This window comes from Astatotilapia calliptera, chromosome 1 (genome assembly GCF_900246225.1).
Source record: "Astatotilapia calliptera chromosome 1, fAstCal1.2, whole genome shotgun sequence".
Classification (NCBI taxonomy): domain Eukaryota; kingdom Metazoa; phylum Chordata; class Actinopteri; order Cichliformes; family Cichlidae; genus Astatotilapia; species Astatotilapia calliptera.
The window spans coordinates 5,710,282-5,734,025 of record NC_039302.1 but is presented as its reverse complement, the minus strand read 5'-3'; the positions used below and the strand labels follow the sequence as shown (position 1 = coordinate 5,734,025).

General features: G+C 40.4%; 2 protein-coding genes across 4 annotated transcripts in view; both read right to left on the bottom strand.

The window, feature by feature from the left end:
* The window catches only part of pacsin3 (protein kinase C and casein kinase substrate in neurons 3), a 33,961-nt gene extending 20,506 nt beyond the window's left edge, over positions 1 to 13,455 (bottom strand). The window contains exons 1-2 of one of the 3 annotated variants that reach the window (XM_026154139.1): positions 13,139 to 13,455; positions 9,170 to 9,267 (exon numbers count right to left, since the gene is read on the bottom strand). The gene's annotated coding sequence lies outside the window, so the exon portion shown is untranslated. Of the gene's footprint in view, positions 1 to 4,710; positions 5,091 to 9,169; positions 9,268 to 13,138 lie in introns of those variants that run through there. The other 2 variants (XM_026154211.1, XM_026154287.1) reach the window with 2 other exon arrangements.
* Positions 13,456 to 13,836: 381 nt separating this feature from the next.
* ero1a (endoplasmic reticulum oxidoreductase 1 alpha) overlaps positions 13,837 to 23,744 on the bottom strand; it is a 9,910-nt gene continuing 2 nt past the window's right edge. The window contains exons 1-15 of the mRNA XM_026154011.1: positions 23,300 to 23,744; positions 22,423 to 22,542; positions 22,250 to 22,333; positions 21,879 to 21,920; positions 19,992 to 20,068; positions 19,555 to 19,628; positions 18,861 to 18,981; positions 18,407 to 18,468; positions 18,283 to 18,309; positions 18,118 to 18,210; positions 17,772 to 18,018; positions 16,131 to 16,200; positions 15,564 to 15,650; positions 15,318 to 15,454; positions 13,837 to 14,695 (exon numbers count right to left, since the gene is read on the bottom strand). The exon at positions 23,300 to 23,744 is cut by the window's right edge and continues 2 nt beyond it. Coding sequence (XP_026009796.1) covers positions 14,635 to 14,695; positions 15,318 to 15,454; positions 15,564 to 15,650; positions 16,131 to 16,200; positions 17,772 to 18,018; positions 18,118 to 18,210; positions 18,283 to 18,309; positions 18,407 to 18,468; positions 18,861 to 18,981; positions 19,555 to 19,628; positions 19,992 to 20,068; positions 21,879 to 21,920; positions 22,250 to 22,333; positions 22,423 to 22,542; positions 23,300 to 23,377 — 1,380 coding nt within the window. The 5' untranslated portion in view covers positions 23,378 to 23,744 and the 3' untranslated portion in view covers positions 13,837 to 14,634. The remainder of the gene's footprint in view (positions 14,696 to 15,317; positions 15,455 to 15,563; positions 15,651 to 16,130; positions 16,201 to 17,771; positions 18,019 to 18,117; positions 18,211 to 18,282; positions 18,310 to 18,406; positions 18,469 to 18,860; positions 18,982 to 19,554; positions 19,629 to 19,991; positions 20,069 to 21,878; positions 21,921 to 22,249; positions 22,334 to 22,422; positions 22,543 to 23,299) is intronic.

Genomic DNA, 23,744 nt, shown 5'->3' with positions numbered 1-23,744 from the left:
CCATACATCCACTTCCTCCGTGTTATCCTCCAATTGGACAAAACCCTTTGTCAAGGCCAGGCGGTTTCCTGTTGCAGATACAACAACTTGTCAAACACACCATTACTCGAGGCCTAGCGGCTCACTTAACCTCAACACAAACTCAAATCTCACCTCTTGCTAAAAGCTAAAAGATTCGTGTGCCACATTTTGGTCTGCAAGCAGCTAATGCCAATGTAATAACTGATACACAAAACATACATAACCTTTCAAACGGTCAGACCAGTCCAAAGAGTTTAGACCATACCCATCTTTACAAACATTATAAACAAAAACAAACTCTATGCATTAAAAATGAGAAGGAGCATGGCATGAGGGGGTTCAAAGTGGAGAGGCCCTTTACCACACTACTTGCAGCACCCATTACCCAGGGCTTGTGGGTCAGACCACAGACATCTTCAAATTTAAATTCCATCTGGATCTACAAAACACTAAGCAGCAATCTCTGGGGTACAAGCCTCCGTGGACAGTTTCCTCAGGGTGTTTTAACTGGCAGGTGGACACCTGCAGGAGTCAACTGCTTAGTTTACGAATCAGAATGAGTGCACTGGACCTCCCCACCCTGTCTGTGGTGTTTTTAATGGAAGGATCTAACACAGAACGTGACTTGCATGTTGCAGTCAGAGTTTGTGGATACAACTTGTTGCTCGATCTGATATTGCCATGTTGGTGCCATTCCTGGATCAACAACACTAATATTAGTCCAGACTCAACAATGCAAGTGACCAGTCACACTAGTGATGTCACAGTTTTGCGATGTGGAAACATCATCCCATGACACATCAAAAAATAACCCTAACTATAGCCCTATAACCATAACCACAATCATAACCCAAACCCTGATCCTAAACCCCCTAAGTTCTGTAAGTTGCATCTTGCAACTATAGCATGTTGGAGTTATCTGTACACCTGGAGTGGCCACGGATTACAAAACACCTTCTCTGGTAGTTCCCACTGCAATAGAAAAGTATGAACTCAAAGAGCTTTATTGTCAAATAAAATATTGTATTTTGACACTTAAATTAAAGTTTTCGTACAATGCAGCTGAATGACATGTTGGTGTTAAAGTTAGAAATAAACACAAAGAGATCAGTTGTAAGACACAACAATGGGGAGATGTAGATGAAGAGAAAGGGCTGCCAATAATGAAGCCTGATTTCAATAAATAACTGCCTCTTTTCTAAAGACAAGTAAAATAACTATATAAATGAACTGTAACTAGTTTAAAGAGATTTTTCCCTAAACCGTTTACTATGTGCATCATTTTCTAGAAGTTTGATCACTGTTTGAATATTTTCTCTGTGAGACCATGCTCTACAAGTTCGACTTGACAAGACTGAGAGGTTCCGGATTATTTTTCCTCCTTCCTGAGTCTCACATTGTTCACTCTCACCGTAAATAACTCCCAATGTGTCAGTGCTGGGAGCAGACCAGTGCTAAATTAGGTGCAGAGTACAACAGTAGCCTTGGTGAGATCTGCAGGGAACAATGTGGGAGTGAACATAAATTAGCTTTGCAGTTTTGCCAGTTATGCAACAACGGAGTAGCAAGCCTTCACTTAGGGCAGATATCTGAGTTAACCGTGAATAAAAAGGACATAGCTCTCATATGTAATTGTAGGTGTGTCCGACTGTGTGTAGGGGGTGTGGTGTGTCTGAGGAGAGTGACGTTCCAGATTAACCAAAAGCTGATGATCCAAAAACACACCGTAACACCACACCTCCCACACATTTAATCCACATCAGGCAGTGAGTGAAATCAACAAAAGGATAACCGTGTATATGAGTGTCACTGCTGAGTGTTAAGTATGTCAATAACAGCAGAGGCATCTGCCACCAGCGTGCTGGGACATGAGGCACTATGTGAAAATGGACTTGGCCCTGGATTGCCAATTACTGCTTCTTTGGAAGTTCAACAGAGGCTTAACCAAAACAGCTTTATGATGGAGGGCATGACAACATGACAGTAGTCAATATTGTAGAGCCTCAAAATGGTTGTAGAGCTTGGAAAATTTTGGTGGGAGGACTGAAGAGGTTATTTCACATGTTTACAGGTTGACACCAGAATTTGTGCAACATGCTCAGCAGATAGTTGGTAGAGATGAGGAGCATTTTGAAATACATTTTAGTCCAAAAAGTTACAACATTCATGTGGTCTAAAGAGAACTGCTTTTAGGTAGGGGAGCACAGAGCAGCCTGCTAATAAAGGCTTTTTATATTTTGCTTCTAGTGTTTTAATACTATGCCCAACCTTGTATCATCCAACAGTAAACGATGATTTGAATCAGTATTTTATTCCTAAATGAAACTTTGCCAAACTGTTAATCACATCTAACCAGTGTGTGTATTTTAAACTCAGCCCAAACTTTAAACTAGAATTAACCTAAACCATTTATGTTTCTGCTCTTTCACTTCTCTTCTTTTAAAAGACACACACACACACACACACACACACACACACACACACACACACACACACACACACACACACACACACACACACACACACCTCTGATTACCACTGGGACCACTGTTGCCTTCACCTCCCACATCTTCTCTAGCTCTTCTTAGTTCTTGGCAGGAACAATCTTCACGTGTTCCTTCTTCCCGATGTTGCTATTACTTGGTATAGCTAAATCTATTACTATAATCCTCTTCCTCTGCTTGTCCATCACTACTATGGCTGGTTGGTTAGCCATCACCAGTTAGTCGTTGGGCATTTTTGCATAGCCTTACATGGGGTTTTGTCTGGTGTTGGCGACCCCGTCTTGTGTTCTTGTGCTGCCATGATTAGTGCTTCTGTGCTGTCTTTCAGTTCATCTTTGTTCAGCCATTAGTAGAATTTCTTGATATCTGCCACTTCTTCTATCTAGCGCTGGTAGATACCGTGCAGGGGCCTGTCCTTCCGTGACAGATCCTTGTCTTGCTCCTCCTTTCCCCCCCCTCTGGGGTGTGTATGAATATGTGGATGTTAATCAGTTTCAGCTGCTTTGGCGACTAGGGTCAGTGTCACTACTAGTAGTGTGAGGCGATACCTAGACCCTACAGAGGTTGCAGAGGCCAACTTAGTGGCCGAACAATCACAATGGCACATCAATACATGCCATTTCTAGAAGGTTTGCTGCCAGAGTTACTCTAGGAGAGCTGGACAGAGCCATAAGGGTCTTGAACCATCAGCAGGACTGATATTTGTTCCTTTGTGCAAGGAGGAATTGGATGAGCACTGCCAGAGCTACAAAATGACCTCCAGCAGGCTACTGGTATAAATGTCTTTTGTTAAATTTCATTTCTAAAACTAAGTCAGACAGACACAGTGAGCATTGGAAGGAAGATCCCATAAAGTCTCAGGAGCGTGTCTGTGTCTGTATACAGCAGTCACACATTACCCACAACCTACATTAAAGGGATTAGACTGTTTAGTCTAAAGCAGGCAGACAGACAGACATTATTAGCTGGACACAGTAACCTGTGCTGAACATACCATTACTAGGGATTGGTACTAAGAACTTGTATTATACTGTTACTGATTCTGTAAGTCTTTGGGTAGTTGTTTACATCTGAAGCAGTGCTTGTACAACAAAGAGTCACTGTAGCTACCTGGTGTATGGAGGACATGTTTCATTTCATGAACAAAATAAACTTCAATCCATAGAGGAAAAAGATGGAAAATTCCACATACCTAACATAAGACTTTCTAAGTAATTTCCTGTGATTGGTCCATGAGGATTTAGAGAGGTCATAGATCCTGAATGATCCATGAACAGATGGTCAGATGAGTGTGTTTGGTTTATGTGGCGAGTTCATTTGACCCCTTCATCTGGCTGTGGTTGTGTTGTTTGAGAATGTTTACTTGCTTCTGGTCACTTATCGTGAACTTGGGTTCAATCCCCTCAGTGCGAGCCAATTCACAAACACAGGGAAAACAGACCAATTCTGCTGAACTGCAAACAGTATAGTCCGACAGTGAAGAGGGTTTTTCAGAGGTTACATGAGTAGTGAGTTTGTACACCCACAAGACAACAAAATGTGTGCCATATGCTCTCAAACAAACAGATTTGTTTATGATAACTGCCAAGAACTTAGCTTCTACTCTTTCTGATAACTTGCTCAGATGACAGATTTTTTTTGTATTGGCCAATTGAGATTTCTTGATTTCTAACACACACACACACACACACACACACACACACACACACACACACACACACACACACACACACACACACACACACACACACACACACACACACAATTACTGTTACAAAAGTGGAAACCCATATTAAACATTAACCAAGTAACATACTATGAGGTTTGTGTGTGTAGTTTCTATGAGCCAAAAGTTCACTATAATCCCCTTTTCAACTCGTGGATTGCTATCAAAGTAAAAAAAAGACAACAAAAAAAAAAAAAAACAGTTCTGGCAGTGAGGACATAAGCCCCACCCACCTGCCAGTCAAACCCTTTGTTTACAGGGTGCAGCCAATCCCAAAACTAAGGGTAAAGAGAAAGAGATACTAAAACTGTTTATTTCAGATAACGAATAAACTTTGGTGTTTTCCCAAGGCACAGTACGAGTTAAATAAGGATTATTTTGAACAGTAAATCATGCAAAGCTACTCTGGTAGAGTCTAAGAATACAATTTGGCTCTGCTTTATAATAGGGCATAATTACTTCTGGGCAGATCCAGGCGAGTTGTTCCCTTATTGAAATGTTTTGAAAAATGTCTTCCATCGCAGCTGAAAGAATGTTTTGTCAGAGTGGCCACAGGCTCAGTTTTTCGTTTAGTTTTTCCATTAACCACCTGAAGGAATCCAATCCTTGATCTGAAACAGGGCAGCAGACCGTCAGGCCTGACCTGCACAGAACAGCAGGACTGTTGAAAGAGAGCAAAAGTGATGGGAGCCACAAAGCTGTTAAAGACTGAAACACAAGAGACATGAGTGTCACAAATGTGACAGACGAGCAATAAGATGCATCCGCAAGATGAACACTGTTCTTGATAAGCTTAGCAAATTTCAAATGTGACTTAAGACAGATGTTTTTGAACTACTCAAAACACAGAGCAGCTAGAAATAGGTTTACCACAACATCACACACAAGAACTTTTTGATGTGGTTTCTACAGCACAGCAACAAAACTCATAAAGCATGTTAGGCCGGTTTGTCAAGCATGATGAACCAAGCAGAAGTGCACATGTGAACAAAACATGGATGCAGTCAGCCAAATAAATCAATCACATATCAAATGACACCAGCAATAAAAATCTACACCTCAACTTCTCCTTGTGCTTCTGTCCTAAGGCATCCGTCTCACCACACAACTCTTAAACATCAGTCATTTTATCCTTCAATCCATTATTTAGAGAACAGGTCTGGTTCATCTTTGATTACTGACAAAATGGAGGGGAAAAAGAGAAAAAGTGCCACAAGAACAAAAAGGGTCCTACTAATAATAATAATTTTTAAAAAATTCTTAAATGTGTCCCCATTTCTGGAAAAGGTTAACTTGTGCCAGCAAGAATGAGTTTAATCTCTTAATGAATCTCTGCGACATGCCTTTCTTTCTTACTACAACTTTTAAATAACTTTTGTCAAAACTTCTCTTTATCATCTGGCTCATATACAAATGCGATGCATACTTCAAAAGCTTGAGAGCTGCTACTGCAAGCAGTAACACTACCGCTGCAAAATACAGCTGGAATTGTTGCTTGAAGGGGTGCCAGTTGCTGTTGTTTCAAGCGTCCTGTATTTCATTTGAATCACTACATTACTGCAATAAATTCATAGATGATTCACAGATGCATCACATTGTCCATTCTCAGTGTTTTTCATTTCAACAGCTTGAAATCCATTCTGGTTCTGAAACGGCGCTAAGTCAGAACTAGCTACAAACCAGCACTGAAGAACTTGCTCGATTTCCTATTTGGATTTAGTCCGTCTTGGTCTCCCCTGTCTCTTCAAGTAATCCCAGACTGACTTCACGATGCCAAGATCAGGGCAGACCATCTGTTGCTGGCCTCTTTGTACTTCATGTGGCTAAGGGGTAAGGTTGGTAGGTAGGTAGGTAGTGTATTGTTTGAAGAATTTCAGAGCAAGCCGTTATATTGTCCAACTAATATTTCAGTGTGGACCAATGCGGTGGACCAAAAGTTTGACGTTACCATCATATATGTATAAAGTAAACTTTCAGAGTGACTATATATTAAACTGATGTGATGAATACAACACTTGATTCTGACGGGGTAGAAGAAAAAATACATGGACTGGACACACAGCGGTTACAACTGACATTCAAAGCACAACAAACACAAAAAAAAGTGGCAGAAAGCACTAAAACACACATTTAATCTTTCAATTTTATCAGCTGGTACATTTAAGCTTCACTTTTTAGCACACCTCAGACTTGTAATTTAACATAAATCTATGAATAGTGAGTGATAGTTAAGTTGATTTTTTATTTTATTATATAACTCTATCGTAAGTGCTGCCATCCACACAGGGACTCCTCCATAATTTTTTTCATAGGGGTGGCCATATGGGGCCACTAAAAATATTGGTTGCGCCCCTGCATCCATAACTTCTTCAATCCTGTCAGTTAAATAAACACCATTTCTAAGTACCCTGATATAAATTTAGCTGAGCTCAGTGAGCTGTGAAACAGGTGACTGCAAATTGAACCCACTGATAAAAGGCCAACATGGAAGTGTGTGAACTATTTGCCTTTAGAAAGCAGGGGGCTGTCACACCGTGTGCTGCAGGAACAACAGTCAAAACCACCTGAAAAAGCCTATGGAAGAATTCAGGGTGTCCACAGCTCATGATCTGCTTATCAGTTAAATTAAAAATAAGATACCAGTGGAAACAACACTAACAGTGCCAGCACCGGGACCCTTCTTTCTGTGCTTGGTAAAACAACAGCAAATTGGTGTTGGTGGTATTAATAATAACAACTGTAACAAAAAACATTTCCCAGGGGTCACAAAGATTAGTAGCCTTGCCAGCTAATTCATCACATCCCTAGCTACAATAACTTCTGTTACAAAGCAGCTGTTTTTTTTTTGCCTTCGTTTCTTTTAAAATCATAAACACCATTATACACTTTGATGAAAACCCAAGAAAGTAAGAAAGATTAGATATCTCCAAGCCTAGACCAGACTGCTCATTAGTTTTTCCTTAGTTTATTTAATTTTTTATACAGAGCACCTCTGTTGAGAAGCACAGCAATCAGTGACAAAAAATGGAAAAATCATCTCATCCAGTACACAATCTATTGACCTGTGAATCTAATGTGTCCCTGCTAAAGAGGTGGGTGATGGGAAGAGAGAGAGAGACAGAAGGAGATTCTGGTTGTTGGTTTTTAGAGAAGTGGGTCAGACTAGTGAGGAGGAGGGGAAAGAGCAGCTGAGGGAGGGATGAGATAGAGAGGCAGGTCCAGACCTCATAAGCCCCACTGGAAAACTCATGGCCACTAATCTGATTAATGTAAACCAACAGTTTCCCTGCAACAGTGCCAGGGCTATATGCTCCTACACATGAAGCCTGGGGAGGCCCACGCGACCACTAGTCTGAAAGCTCGTCTGCATTCCAGCTACGTCTCAGTATGTGAGATTATGCACTGTAGGTTCACGAGGACCCGGAGGCTTTAAACCTCTAAAAAGAGGAGCACTTGGAGATTCTTCTCTGCTCCAGTTCCTGCCAGCAGCTGGCTGCATATGAGAGCCTGGGAACTAGCTGTGTATCAGACCACTGCTGTGTGATTCTGAGCAAAATGAGAGACTGTTTAAAGAAAGAAAATGTTAACCATGCTCACAGTGATTACATAATAATTGCTGTTGGCAACAATAAACCACAATATGGGATACTCTGAAAGTCATCACGTTTGGCTTTAATAAACAACTATCTTTAGCTTGAAATGGCTACTGAGGACAAATCAGGAAGTCAAATATTTCTCTCCCCCCCCCAAAAAAAAGTCTGAAACAAACAAACAAAAAACTTATGGAACTTTTCTCCTTACAGTGGAAATTTACATTTGGAAAAACTAAAAGGCAAAACTGGTCCTAAAAGCAAGCCTAGACTTAAAATGATTTCCCTTTATAGCTGATTTCCACTTATGACAAGTGTGTGATGTTTGAGTATTTATACAGAGTCGCTTAAATTAAACCCTAGACTAAAGGAAGATAATGGCACGGTTGTTTTAAGTGACAGATGGGTGCCGTTTCATCATGTTTAGCTTTCAGTTTAAAACAATAGTTGTTCAGCCTGTTTTTTGCTTCACAAGTTTGTATCACAATGAAATGCAGATTTAAATTATGCTAGCTATTAGCGCTACTTAGCTGCCCAGCTAAAATTTCATGGTCATGTCAGGTTTAAAAAAAACAAAACAAAAAAAAACAAAACAAAACACAACAGCAGCCCCCCCCCCCCCCCCCCCTAAATGCTAATCTCCCTAAAACAGGACTTTTCACTTTTTAAAGACAGTTCTAGATGCTTTCTGTTCATGTCAGTACTGTTTGACTTGATAAGAAAATATCTTCTCAAGTCATTCGTGTGAAGGCATTAAAATGTACAGTTTAGCACAAAGCCTCTAAACATGAAGGAAACAAGCGGCCATGGTTGTCACTAACGTTTGGACGGTGAACGCGGGAAGTGTTCAGCGTATTTCTCTGTCAGGCTGTCAGACTGCTAAACAACTTAACAACTTCTGCTATACCAGCACACCCATGACTCCAGCAAAGAATAGCTTAAGTTTGCATGTGGCAACACTAAAGAGGCATCTCCACAAAATAGGAATCATTTAAAGAAAGGTGGGACGAGAGGTGGTTGACTCTTACGCAACTTTTAAATGTGTAGTTTAATTTTTTTGTCTTCACTCATTGAGCTGATGCGTTTCTAATGTCTTCAGACTTAAAGAGATATTGTGGAGCTTTGCAGGGCTGCAAGCAGATACCATCAACAAACTGAGTGGATTATGTGTAGGAGTCGGGTGGAAGCTACTGACAGATGAGACAGAGAGCAAGCGCAGCATGTTAAATGTTACAGGGGCACAATGGGCATGATTATGAATAGTGTATATCCAGCACACAAACCACACACTGTTCCCATACGGAGCCCAGAGCGACAGCAAAACTTACCTTATGAGAGACGAAAAAAAGAGATGGACAGATGTCCAAACAGAAGACGGCCTCCGTCTCCGCAGGTCTGAGAAACACAGAGGGGCAGGAAGATCCCACTGGGGCAGAAGCAACAGCAAAGGGAGAACACACACAGAGACAAAGAGAGAGGGGTTTGTTAGCAAAGCAGCAAGCAGTTAGTTAGCTAGGCAAGCTGCCTGTTATATCGGCCCGGTGCTGGCTGGAGGGTAGCACATTCTGGGAGTCACAGTGAAATACCACACAGAGTGTGTAGTTGAGGGTTAATGAAGCAGGTAGAGAGCAGCAGCCCCTGTAAAGGGAGGCCAGAGCAGTTAACTCATACCTCTGCCAGAGTACCAAGTTAGCAGCAGAGTGGCAAGTTGTTAAAAGACCACACCAGCGATTTTGCTTTGTTCAGACATACACTGTAAATTTCAACTTTTAAAAAAAGGTTTTTCCACCTTATAGAGACTTGAAAGCCTTTAAAAAAAAAAAAATTTATAACCCTGTGGTTAGTTGGTAACATTAATTACTACTTTAAGGAGAAAAAAAAACATACCAGCCTAACACAAGGCTCTTTTGTAGAAGATTTTTCGACAGCAGCAAGCAATCAGAAAGCAAAGAAGTCTAATTATCCAAACAAGCAGGACTAGCTCTGTTTTGTTTAGTAACTCAGGACATTTAATCTCAGTTGTTGTGACATTTGTGATACAAAAAGTTGGTTATCACATCGACAGATGGTTGCAGCGACTGACATGCAGTTACTCTCTAAACCGCTCTGTTCTTTTAATAATCAGCAGATAAATCTAAATCCACATTTAGCCACAGCTGAAGATCGCTGGCACAGAAGATTAAACCTTTGTGTCGGATTCTCATCAGCTGCCACAGTTTGTGAACCCATTCATAAAAAAAACACAAAACAGTGGCTCTTTTTGGGTGCTTCCCAGTATAACTAGATATGTGACCAAGTTTCACTTCTGATGACAAATGCTTTAAGAGTCAGAGCTGAGAGCCCCATCCTCACCACTAAAAGCACAAACAATGAATACAGCTGATTAATTATGAGCACAGCTTCAAATAATTCACTAATGAGAGGTGGGATAGTAGTGTGAGGGCAGATCAAGCATAACTTCCAGTGATGGTGAATCATTTTCTGCTTCCACCAACCAGTCAAACGATACTTTATGGCCACGTCTCTCCAGATATAATATTTGAATAACTTCAGTAATTACTCAGAATACAATAGCACAAATCAGACTGAAGAGGTGAAAAAAAAAATCTAAGATCCTCACTGCCAACTAGACTAAAAATGAATCAAATCCATCATTAGAATATCGATTGGGTCAATACTGTGATGAAACCGGGAAATCGTCATTTCTTATCTTTAATCGATAATCTTGCCCCATCAATGTGTCTGTTGTGGTTCTACCCATTAACCTAACTTTCCAGATTTACGGGAATCATGCACATACACAATTATCTGTACAACTGTAATATTCCTTGTGAGTTCAGGTGAGTTCAGCTGTAAATGTTGGTAATTTTGATGAAAAATATTAACAGCGAGGAACCTTGTTTTTGTATTATGGTTCAAGAAAGACATGAAAACCTACAGAAAACGGAAAATGCCAACTGAGAGGATACAGTTCTCACTTTAATAGGTTTTAAAGTTATGCACTGATTACAAAGATTATAGCAAGAACACCTAAAAAGTGCATGTATCCTACGCAGCACTGTATTTTAATTTTCACTTTTGTAAGAATTGCCTACTCTAGTAAGAAGTACCTGCTAGATCACAGTAGATACACTGTAAAATAACAGTATGTTGTCAAATCTAGCTGCCAGTACTGTTATTTAACAGTGTTCATCCAAACCAAAACATCCTGTAAGTAGAAACAAATAGCCACACAGTTTGATGAAAGCATAGGGGTTCTCCATCTCGGGGAGGGGTCAGCAACCTTTACTATGAAAAGAGTCATTTTTAAGAACAAACATCACCGTCAGCAATTTGTGTGCAAAATGCAATCATGCATTTTGGCCACATTTCGCTTTCCCGCTCACTGACGGCAGTCCTGTACCGTCTGACAGCTGCTGCCTGCAGCCCGAGGCTCCGTGTCTAACCGACAGCAAACCATGTGACGCTTCTCTGGCAGTGAGAGGCAAGAGCAGAAAAAACGAAAGCAGATCACAGAGAGTATGGCGTTCCAGAGACTGAGTCAAAGAAAAGGACAACTCAGCCTTGTTCCCACACATACAGCTGTTCTCCCAGCTCACTTCTAACCAGACCAGAACCACATCACGGAGGCCATCCTGGTCTAAAATAGCCTCCGTGGCAGCTCCCTCCAGCTCAGCACGGAAACATAAAGCCTGCAAACGGGACGTAGGCCCTGGGAGTCTAAGCTCAATCTGTTGCATGCTGCAGGCAACACGACCGAAGATTAACCTGTTTCCCCTGCTGTTCACATTTGACTGCATGGAAGCACGCTTTCTAGAAAATTCAACCCAAGCATGAATGAATGCAGCTACAACAGGGTTTGTGAAAACAGAGCTGAAATGATAAAAGAAATCATCTATCAGCTAACAGGTTCATGCAACTTTCTTGATAAGTGATTCATCCTCCTGGTCTGCACGATAGAGCCACACGGAAATATTTCTACTGTCAACAAACTGACCTGCACTCTTTGCTTTTTGACTTTTTTGGGGGGGAGGTCATCTTTTCAAGGAGTATGTAAGAACAAGTGATCTGACAGACTGGGAGGGAGTGAACAGTCTTTGTTGACATATCTCCTGTTTCCAAGAAATTCAACTTGTTTGGCAGGAGAGAGCTTGAAGGTGGGGGAGGTTCCTATAGCCTCCAAACTTTCTTCAGAGGCTCAGAAACAACACTTCATTAAAGTCATGAAGGTAAAGCAACAAAATTTATTATGATTTTGTTGCTCCTTTCTCCACAAGTTACTTCAAATCTTAATTCTCATGCTGGCAGATCACTGACACATTTTAAAATGCCTAAATCATCTTCTTTTACTCGCATGGACTTAAGTATAAATCATGTTCTTATACATATGATAAGCACTAGTAACCCGATTCCTGCACTCTTTTAGTGCAGGTTATGTTTACAGATGCAAATCAAAGTTTTTGGAACAGTAAATCTGACAACCATGTAACTGTTTCCCAAACTCAAATTCTCCATGCTAAGTTGACTTGAGCCACTCTATGCATATTTTTTTTCCTCATGTAAAACATTAAACATATATATTTAACTGTTTCATTGCTAAAATTCTGTTGCTTCAGTCCTGTGGTTTGTCCCTAGTATAACTGGAGGAGCGCACTACTGGCACAGTTGTAAAGCACTTTAACAATGGACAAACTGAAAGGGGAAAAAGACTGCATAACTACACCTGCCATTGTCTGCATTTCTGTTATAACACTTTGCTAAAGCTGTGCCTTGCAAGGGTCATGTGTGTTATTCATGTTTTTTTGGGCTCACTTACAGGTACTAATTAATATGAGCAACAACAACGGGCAGCAAAAGGGCAGAATTATAATAGCACAAAGTTAAAAATCTATTTAAATTACTACATGGTCTTAGCAGGTGGGGTGCTGCGTAAGTAAAGTAGAGAGTTTGGGGGGTTTTCTGCCCCCTGCTGGTCAAAAATCACCTGGTGCCGCTTTAAAGCGTAAGCTTACACATTTTGGTTGGGAATACGAAAAATGGCAAGTTTAATAGTCACTGCATGGATGTTTACATATTCATTACAGACGGTGTATTTCTGATTATACTTAGAGCTAGATTAATAATAACTAAAACTAGTCTATGAAATACACCTGGAAACATTTTGGGAAGACAAAAAGCAGACAATAAAACAGCAGCACTTCTTTCCAGTTGCTTGCATTGGGCAGTTTTCCCATCGCAAAGTGTTCTGTGTTCAGGGTGTGAACATGTGCAGACAGCAGGCAGGTGAGGAGCCTTACCTATTTCTCTCCGAGCCGGAGGAACAAACCAACACCAGATCCCCCTTGAGCTGCAGCCTCTCCCCTACTCTTTCACCACCTCCTGTCACGCTAACAGTAAAAAGCAAAAACAAATACTCCTTTTTTTAGGCTTCCACAAAGTGCGACATCTTGCAAGTTGTCTCTCAAGTCGTCCGTCGACCTCTCTCAGCCATTTACACTCCTCCAGCCACAGCACTGTTTCAACAAACTCCCATAATAACGGCGGGCTCGGTTCCTGCTCGGCTCGGTTAAAAAGAAAAAGAAAAGTAAAGTTATAGCCTGCACGCTGAGAGAAAGGGAAAAAAATAATGATAACGCTAATTAAAAAAGGAAAAGGAGCGCGTTTGTATTCCCTGGCAGGAACCAAACGCCGTCTGTGCTGGTAGGTGTACGGACGTGTCTTCCCCCCTCCGGTGCCTGCTGGCGTTTCTGTGTAATCAGATGCTGCTCACCACAATATCCATTCATCCTATTACAGGTTAACCCTTCACTGTCTGCGGGCGGCTGCATGCTGCCCTCCAGCGCTCTCACACATCCATCGCCGACTCTCTGACCAAGGCACTGAACACATAAGCGCAAACCACGCCCAATTACAAATACAAATATTCACATTTATTTAATAAAAAACAGCTTTGAATTTAGAACATTGAAAAATAATTTTAAAATTTTATTACCGTTTACATTTTCATAAAATGACTTTTATATATACATTTTAAATTTTAAATCTCCAAACTTATACACAAATACAATGTACAATCGGAATATTACCAACAGCATATAAATATTTTGGGGATCTGTGCTGAATGGTTTACAAAACCTTCCTCCCAGGTGGAAACAGGTTTCATTATAACTTCTGGACACGCACCTGAAAACCTGCGACTCTGAAAACAGAGGATGGCTGTTACGAGAATCAGTGTGATAATGAATTTTAAACGTTGGTGTCCATTCCTGTATAGTTTTCCTTTCGACATACTGCATATTTGTGGCCCGCATTCAATTTAGATTTGACGTTTCTCATCTATTTTCTTGACAAACAGCGCCATCCTCAGGAGCAAAGCATAATCCCAACAACACAGGTGTGAACAGGTGAGACAGAATTCTTAGCAGTCAGCTCCCAAACAGCAACTGAAGTGATTTCATTGATCAAAGCGCATTTGAAAATAGACAAGCACGTTTCTCCATCAGCAAAAAAAATGATACCACTTGAAAGAACATTAAACCATGCCACAAAGTGTCATTTTGTTTTTTGTTTTTTTAAATATGACTTTAGTTTAATTCAAAAGAAAGCAATGCATTATTTTAAGGAAAAATAAACACTTGGCTGATTAAAGCTGATCTTTCAGTCGACATTTCAGCAGGTTTAAGACAGTAGGAAAGATGGCAGTCAGTGGCCTGGGACCACAAAAGTGCACATGTTGAAATAAAGCCCCATCAGAGAGGAGTCAACAGGTGAAGGCAGACTCCTCTGGATGTCCTCACTGCTCCTCTGCTAACAGCACTCTGAAGTTCTTCAGCTCCCTGACGCTCGTGGAAATCCTGCGCAGGATTCAGGAGGACACAGTTAAAATAATAAGTACAAAATAATGAAAAAAATACTCCAGTATGTTTTAACTAATATTAAACCCAGTTTCTCTGCGAATATTATATTGTAGCCTCAATTTACAGAAAATTTAGGCAAGTTTTGCACTATTTTGATTTCATGTTGAACATATTTGTTTTAACTTTTGTTTTAAATGAGTGTGAATTTCCAATAAGATCAGTACTCACTTATGTAAGTTCCTATTATAGAGATAAACTTGTTCTAAAGTGACAGACTTAGGAGTTTGATATTGATTAAACTTACTTTTGTATTTACACACAAAGTAAGCATTTAGTAACTCAAATATCAGTCTAAATTTCCTGATAGCTCAAGCACTCAGCTCAAGAAGGAATTCGCAAAGGAGATGCATAGAAGGCTTCTGAATAATAAATGGCGCATGCTCATTTATCATATCCAAAAATCATTTTCAGGTTTTAAAAGTGCTTCAGATACAATAATAAACTAACGCGCAGGCAACAAAAGCTCTCCAAGGAGCAGAGTGGGTGTGAGCTGGAACTAAGGAGATTTTTTTAAATATGGCACATGTATGACTTGATGTCCACAGCCTCTCTCTCTGACCTTCCGAAGGCATTGAACAGGGAGACGATCTCCTGCCGGCTGAGCTGGAAACTGGGTCGCTGGTTACTGGATTTGGGCAGAGCTTCAATCTGTCGCTCTGAAAACAAAATCTTCAAGGCTGTGCCTAATCCCTGGGTCTGTGACACAAGAGAGGCAGCGATCAAAACAAACAAAAAAATCAAGTTCATCTTTACAAAAGAAGCGCTACAAGCTAACGAGAGGCACTAAGAGGAAAATAACAGGTACCTGCAGTTTCCCCCACAGGCGACACTTAAAGCACCCAACACAGTCCATGATCCTGGAGATGTTGAGGAAGGCCAGTCTGATATCCTCCTGACATTCACAGAAAACTCAGGTCATTTTAAATCTTGAAAGTTACCCACACAAATTAAAACTGCAACTCCAGTCAGTATTACTGTGTGTTTGCAGCAACCCTGCGTACACAAGATCACTCCCAGCAGCTTTGTTAATGCGATAAAAGGTTTCAAAGCATCGGCTTCCCCGTATCTCTGTATCTGCATTCACTCTGCAGCTAGAGCATTTTTTGATGCATCAATGTTTTTACAGCACAATTTCACGTAGAGTTCTAACTGGCGTGGCTAGAATACAACTGAATGCTTTTATGCAGTTAAACCAGAAGGTTAATTATAAATCATTTTGAATTTTATGAGCTCAAACAATCAACAATATGGGTGGGGAGCATTCTGAAAATATTAATTAACATCCCTGTGAATATGTAATCAGTTGGTGCATTACGTCCACAATATCAATAACTTAACAATAACTTCAGCAGAGTTTGAAACACTTGCTGACCTTCAGTTTGGCTGCTTCCTTTTCATCCCCAGCAAACAGAGAAGCCTCATCAAAGTGCAAAGGGAAAGATCTAGAAAAGAGGAGATGAACGTCACCAAAACATTGCATGGAAGTCCGTTTTTATTTTATTTATACAGCGCCAAATCACAACAAAAGTCGCTGCAAGGTGCTTTATATTGTAAGGTCGATCATACAATACTACTACTACTACTACTACTACTACTACTACTACTAATAATAATAATAATAATAATAATAATAATCTGCCGTGACCGGTTGCGGTAAAAAAAGGAAGACAGGATAAAAGACGTGCTGTGGAAGAAAGACAGAGATTAATAAAGAAAGAAGTGTGAAGTGCGAAGAAGTGACCAGAGTTAGTACAGTGTTGTATTATTTAATTTGTTTTTAGCTTTTATTGTTATTTCATTTGGACTTTTTGTTATTAATTTAGTGTAGTTTCAGTTAGTTTCAAGAGTACAATTTCTTTTTTCGGTTTAGTTTTTATTGTTTGAACTTGTTTAGTTTTTATTAGTTACAGTGATCACTAAAAAGACTAAAACTGCAAGGAGGGCATATGCCAGAGGCAAGATTTGGGGATATTGGTACAGGTGTAATAATATAAACACGCTGAACTTCTTGAAAGCAGTTGACTCACAGTTTATAATAAACACACCTATCCATGACTTATCAAGCAAGTTATAATGACATTTGTATTTCATTTTAGTTAGTTCTCAAAATCACTCCAGTTAGTTTGAATTTTTTCAAAAGTCTAGTTTTTATTTTATTATTATTTTTATTATTAGTGAACTACAACACTTTCTCACATCTAGTTGTAGTTTTCAGTTTATTTTTAGCTAACTATATTAACCTTGGCAGGGACTGTGATTAAACTGTTGGACTTTAAAAAGCATTGCTGTAAAACCACAGGTGTCATATGTCAGAATCTGTTGCCTACATTTCCCAGAGTGCAGAGTGCTAACAGAGCTCACTTCTTTCTAACACCACCCATCCACATCCACATGTTTACATTCATATCCATTTTGTGATGGTAAATGGTAAATGGCCTGCATTTGTATAGCGCTTTTCTAGTCCCTAAGGACCCCAAAGCGCTTCACACTACATTCAGTCATCCACCCATTCACACACACATTCACACACTGGTGATGGCAAGCTACATTGTAGCCACAGCTGCCCTGGGGCGCACTGACAGACATCACTGACACTGACAGTGATGTTGTCAATAAGCTATTTGACTCGTGCCAATTTCACTCTGGAGCATGACAGCGAGGGCAAGCGTACGGCCAGAGTCACAAGGAAAACTTCAGCCACGAGAAGTACAAGGACTCTTGCAGAAGTTGATCTGACCATCAAGTTGCCCTGATCTCAGCTTCATGGGTCAAATCCACAGCAGAACTAGGGCAAGATCTTCGAGCTGCACCTTGACAACCTGAGTGTAAATCTATATCAAATCAGGCATTTCTAATTAGTGCACTTTGAGTGAAATTAACTGTTAAAAAACACAATATGGTTGATCTTTCATTTATAGAACATGAATACTAGGTATCAAGAAAAAAAGGGCATGCTGTATTATACCTTTATTCAGGGAAAGTCTAACAATGATTGGTATGGTCTGAGACCAACCTGGCCAGCTGCAGGATGTCCAGCAGCTGCTCCTTGTGTTTCTGGTCCTCCTCGGGTCTGCCCGTGTACAGCTGGAAGGATGACTGCTGGAAGAACGGCAGAACTTTAGCCAGTGCTCGCAGCTCTATCAGGTAAAGGAAGTAAAGGTTGCGGAGCCTCTTGGGCCCTTCGCCGACCGTCAGCTCCGAATCAAAACGCTGTCTGAACTCCGACACATTGTGACCCCACTTCTTCTGAAACCAGCTGTCTGAAGGAAAGAAGGCAATAAAAGTGAGTGTCAGTTATTTTGACTCTTCAGACAAAAGGAAAAAGAAAATGAACAAGGGCTGTTTTTTTTCTGCCTCACCATCCAGCAGATATCTGGCACTCAGGTGTACGTTAATGCTGGCGTGCAGACCTGAGACAAGCCGGAAAAAAGCCCTTTTCTCCACACACTGGCCTGAGAGAGAAAGGCAGAGAATTTATCGAAAACTCGACAAAAAGAGAATCTTAAGGTGTAGCATCAGCTTACCTTCCAGCCAGCTGTAGAAGGTCCTCGCTGCAAACAAAGTACGTGTCATCAGAAATGGAGAAAACAAAACAAAACTGCAATTGTTTTAGAAAAATGGTGAGATATAACACTGAAGAATTCCTACCTTCACTTCCTGGGCTGCTCTGGAATGAGGTGGGATTTAGTGGTCGTTTGATAGTATATGGTCTGAGAAGGACACATAAAGGTTTCCTTTTCATTACAGGGTGGTCACAGTGGTGGATGTTGATAGTAAACATGGCAACATGATGTCACTCTATATACAAATCATCCCTGTGAGCCAAAGCTCAGGCTTCAGACTATTCTGATGTCAGAGGATATAGATGTCCCTAACATGGTCACTGCGGACACCTCTATGGCTGTGGGCATTGAAGAGCCATCCGCCTGCTCCTCAAAACTTGGCTGAAAGTGAGCTAAAGCAATCAATTTCAAACAGGAGATGAAGTAAGAGGTAACAACCTCTAAGTCCCAGTGTGAGATAACTGGGGATTATTTTTGAACTGTGAATCACGCTAAAGTATAAACTACAGTCACTTATTTTGTGGGCTCTGAACGCTTACTTGAAACAGTTCTCCTCATAGATGCTGTTCCAGATCTGCCAGGCCTCTGGTCCTTTGTAGCCTGTGAAGCGTTCTGGATTCAGCAGCAAGTCGACATACTGGGAGTCTGGTGACTCTTCATCTGGAAAAGAGCGAGCCTTTATTCAGCTGCAAGTCATTATAATGAAAACATCTTTTTTTGTCAGCCACATGTGACAGAATGTAGCAGAGGGTGGTGGTGGAGGGGATTTATTCAGGAAAGAGGAGTTACCCACTAGCATTTCACAAAGGTTTTGGAGAAATGGATCCCTATGTTTCATTACATTTTCTACATGTTGCACCATCTTCTGTGTTGTAATTGCTTGAATCATGTTTCCTAAAACTACTCCTTGGAGTATGTTTTATAGTCAGTCCCAATACTGCTTAAACATAGCATTACATTCCCTAAAAATGTCTCTTGTAATCATATCCCCTTACCAAAAACAAGACATACTATCTATTCTTTATGTTCCCTTTCAGTTATGCTAAGCTAAATAATCTGTTATGTTTCCAAAACATTTTCATTCTTTAACTTTGTTGTTGACGTACACATGTTGCCTTACAATCTACAGCATTTGACTATCATATTTCTGCCTAGTGTCAATTAGCAATTATTTTTGGTAATCAAAATGTATCAAATTTGCTTCTTCCTTCATTCAGCTGGACTGAGACGTACCGTCAACCACGCAGAAGCGTTCTGCTTCGTCGTCATATTTGTTCCAGTCGAGCAGAGCCTCTCTGGTCTCAGCGCTGGGAACAAAAAGGAGAGCACTCAGTTGGCTTAGTTGTGCTCAACCTCAGTGTGGAGGTTCATAGGTCAGAAAAGAAAGTTAAATCCTACTTTGGTATCCCGCTTGAACGTGTTACCAGAAAATAATTTGAGTTATATATTAATGATTTTGTTCCCAATAGCAAAGATAACGAGTATGGTTCTACAGGTTAAAGAAGCAGCTTTCACCCGAACTATGCCTTGTATGCTCACCACCCAACCGCCTTCCAGACAGTTTCATCCAATGCAGTGCACAATTTACTCAAAAGAACAGTCTGAATAAAAAATGTCAAAAAGTCACTTTTAGAAGAAGAAAAGAACTGAGCAAAATGAACGAGACTCACCTTAATGAGACATCTACAGCTCCCAGATGCTTCGCCTTCTCACACTCATCCTGCTGCTTGTTCACTTCTGCTGAATACTGAAACACACACACACACACACACACACACACACACACACACACACACACACACACACACACACACACACACACACACACACACACTTTAAATTTACAATTCTATGAATTACTGAGAAAATCTGAGGGGCAGCAAAGCTATATTCTATCAAACTTGCTGTGATGACTCATTAACAGCAGGAAGCTGAAAGTGAAAGTAACAAAACTGCTAACTGCTAACACAATACAGCAGATAAACCTGTTCACTTTAATGCCATGATGTAAAAATGTGATTTATTACATTTTTTTATAATACATGTCGAGCATTAAACATAGAAACGTTTTTTATTGTGGCAAAAAGGTGCTCTAGTGCACTAGCAAATAAAACTTTTTAGAATCCCATGACCTTTTTGTTTGTTTGTTTTAATTTTAAACATTACATCCTCCTGTAAAACCCACAACAACAACAAAATTAGTCTTTATAAAAAGCAAAATGTGCTACAGTACAGTACATTACATTTACAAAACTGTCACATTAGCAACAAATCCAGAAATATGGCCACACTGTGAGGATTTGTAGATTTAATGGATGGTATAAAATGTTTTTGGCAGCTGAGCAGCAGTGTGGATCTGTCTCTAAGCTAAAGGTAATAATAATAATAATAATAATAATAATAATAATATGGTTCAACTACGTTCTGCATCAGTGAATTTTTTTTAAATCTCAAAACTCTGAAGAAAATAAATGAAACCTTGACAATAGTTTCAATGAAGACCAGTTTTTTGTTGACTGTGTAAAGGTTTGATTAAATTGTGCTGTAGAAGCAGTCGTGACTCTTGTAAAAATTGTTAATGGGTGAACGGAAAGATGGACGGATGCTCAACGCAGCTAAAGGTCATCAGGTCTTCAACAGGATGAGTAAAAAAAGAAAAAAATAGATAATTATGAGAAAGCGTGTCTTTATGCTGAGTTTGGGGGAGAGCTGTGAGGGGATTGCCATTTTGGATTTTCTTTTGTTTTTGCTTGTTTTCTTTTTGCACAAGTGACTCAAGCGATCCCTTTCACAATCTGAGAGAAATCTCTCAGGCCCTCTCTAAAGAATGAAGAAGCAACGCTTTTTTCCATAGACTTCATGGGATATAAAAGATGGATGTTCTGAAATGTAAAGGAAAACTCGGCAATGAAATAGAGTTATTTGCTCAGATTATGCTTTTTCTCACACGTGATTTTTGACATATAAATAATTCCATACAGATTCCTGCGTCTTTTTACAAAACACAAAACAAGATGCTGACAGCAAAAAGGTTCAAGGCTTTACAGCAGCTCCTCTCTAACCCATCACAGTAGATGCACTCATCAATTAGAAGCTGTCTACACTATTTTTCCCCTGTAACTGGAAGAGACTGCACTGACTCGACACACATTGTTAATACTGAAGAATCTGCATCACCTCTTAATAACTGTATTTGAGTCGTCTGGCATTTATTTTCATGTCTATTTAAGCTTAATTTATAACAGTATTATAACAGTATGTTTGCACTGAAGCACCGCAGCAATTTCCTAATGTTGTAAACCCGCTCAACATTTGGCAATAAAACCCTTTCTGATTTCTGATTTCTGATTTCTTAAGTGATAAATTGCACGAGGGTGTGTTTACTTACTGTATGACTCCAGTTTTGATTCATTTCCAAAGTGACATTAATCCTCAGTAAACTTTACATATGGAGAAGGTAAACTGTTGTCAGATTTGATTAAATAAATGGGACACAAATAAAAAGACCATCTGAGTCGCAGCCAGTTTGTGCCACTTACTGATCCTGAGATACTCACCTTGTTGTGGGGAGCGGATCGGAGCCCCTCGGGCACCTCGTTCTGTGAATAGACAGTTTCAGTCAGTCTGATGTGACCATTTCTCCTCTTTCACCTGGAATTAATAGGTAATCTTTGTAGTTTTTTTTTTTTAATGATATTTAAATCTAGTCCACAGGTCTTTGCATTTACACTTGGTATTTAAATACACAACGGCTGCACCCTCAATTTAATCTTGATATGCAAAAGCAATTAGGTTGGTTCACAAGAAACAATGCCAATGCGCGGCTCTATCGTTATGAGTTATACAGACAGTGATCAGACATTAACAGCAGGTTGAATGGGGGGGCGTAAAAGTCTGTTTACAGCTGCTATATGAGGGTTAAACTCACAGGAGAGCAGGGCTGCACAGCACAGTCCCTCAGACCACACTCATTGCTGGCAGTCCAGAAAGGACACGGTTTATTCAGATTCACCTGCAGAGGATGGAAGCCAAACACACATTCAGAGTAACAGACCTCACCCACAGATGTGCGTATACGTATGTGTGGTGCATGAGTTGTACCTTGTAGAACCTAAAGTAATCAGACTCAAGAAGACTCTGGAGTTTTGGGAACAGCTGGTCATTGTTGAAGCGGTCGATGGTCTCCACATCACACGTGCAGTCATCCAGGTCGCCTGTCACCTGATGTAGAGGGAACAGGCAAACAGCTGGTTATCCAGTGTACAGTGTAGTATGCTCCTGAGAGCAAGCCGAAGTAAGATTGGAAAACACTGTAAAGAGTTTCAATAGTAGACTGTACTATTTTTATTTATTTTTATTCAACAGTCATTTTCCTTGTGGGGTCAATAAAGTATAGATCTGAATATCAATGTAATGTGTACACAAGAAAAATTCTTAAGTAATCAAAATATGAGGGGAATTAGACCATAGCACCTTCACTGTTACAAAACATGGGCAGGTTCCTCGCCTCCAGGGTGCTCAACTACAAAACTTGGTATTTATAAGCAACAACATCAGTGTGACATTACACAGAAATAAAGAAATTACTTACTGCCGATGCACATTTAATGCAGGGGCCTAGGCCAAACCACAATTGTTTTAACAGAACTGTATTGTTACTGATATTTTCACTGACGACAACAACAACAACAACAACACTAAGCAAATGTAAAAAACTCATTAAAATGAAATCAATACACAAGAAGTGAACTCCAGTTACTTGGTACTATCAAACCAACTTGACTTGGTTGTTGTTGTTGTTTTTTTGTTTCCTCCTACCATTCAAAATGACTTTGAGGCCATTGACTCACAGTCTGGAATTTTAGGGTAGCCATAAAAACCGACACTCATGTAAAATGAATCAGTACAAGTTACCTGTAACCCGGTCAAATAATCCCACCAATGTAGGAAGTAAGTCAGAACCGCGTCCAGCACTCACCTGACAGAAACACCTGCACTCTGCGTATCCGGACACCTCGAGGAGAAGGAGGAGGGGGACGATGACCACCAGTTTCATGACGACCCTTCTTGTTTCCACGGACCTCTGCTTGACAAACTGCAGCTTCTCTCTGTAGCTACGTGTGAATGAAAGCAGCAGCAGCAGCAGCAGCTGTGAGGAGGAGGTGATCTGCTGTCAGCTTCCTGGTTATTTCCTCATTTCCAATCCGCTACGTGCAATACGTGACGACCCGACCATCAGCAGCAGCAGCAGCAGCTTTAATCACGTATCATCACACCGACATCACTCCAGTGCTGCCAGTGTCTCCTCTTTTTAAACACTTTGGTATTTGTAGGTATTTAAACACAGGGGAATTTTTGCTTCCTGTTCGCTCACAAAACCATCCGACTGGAACTCACAGCGAGGCTCACATGGAGGCGATTCG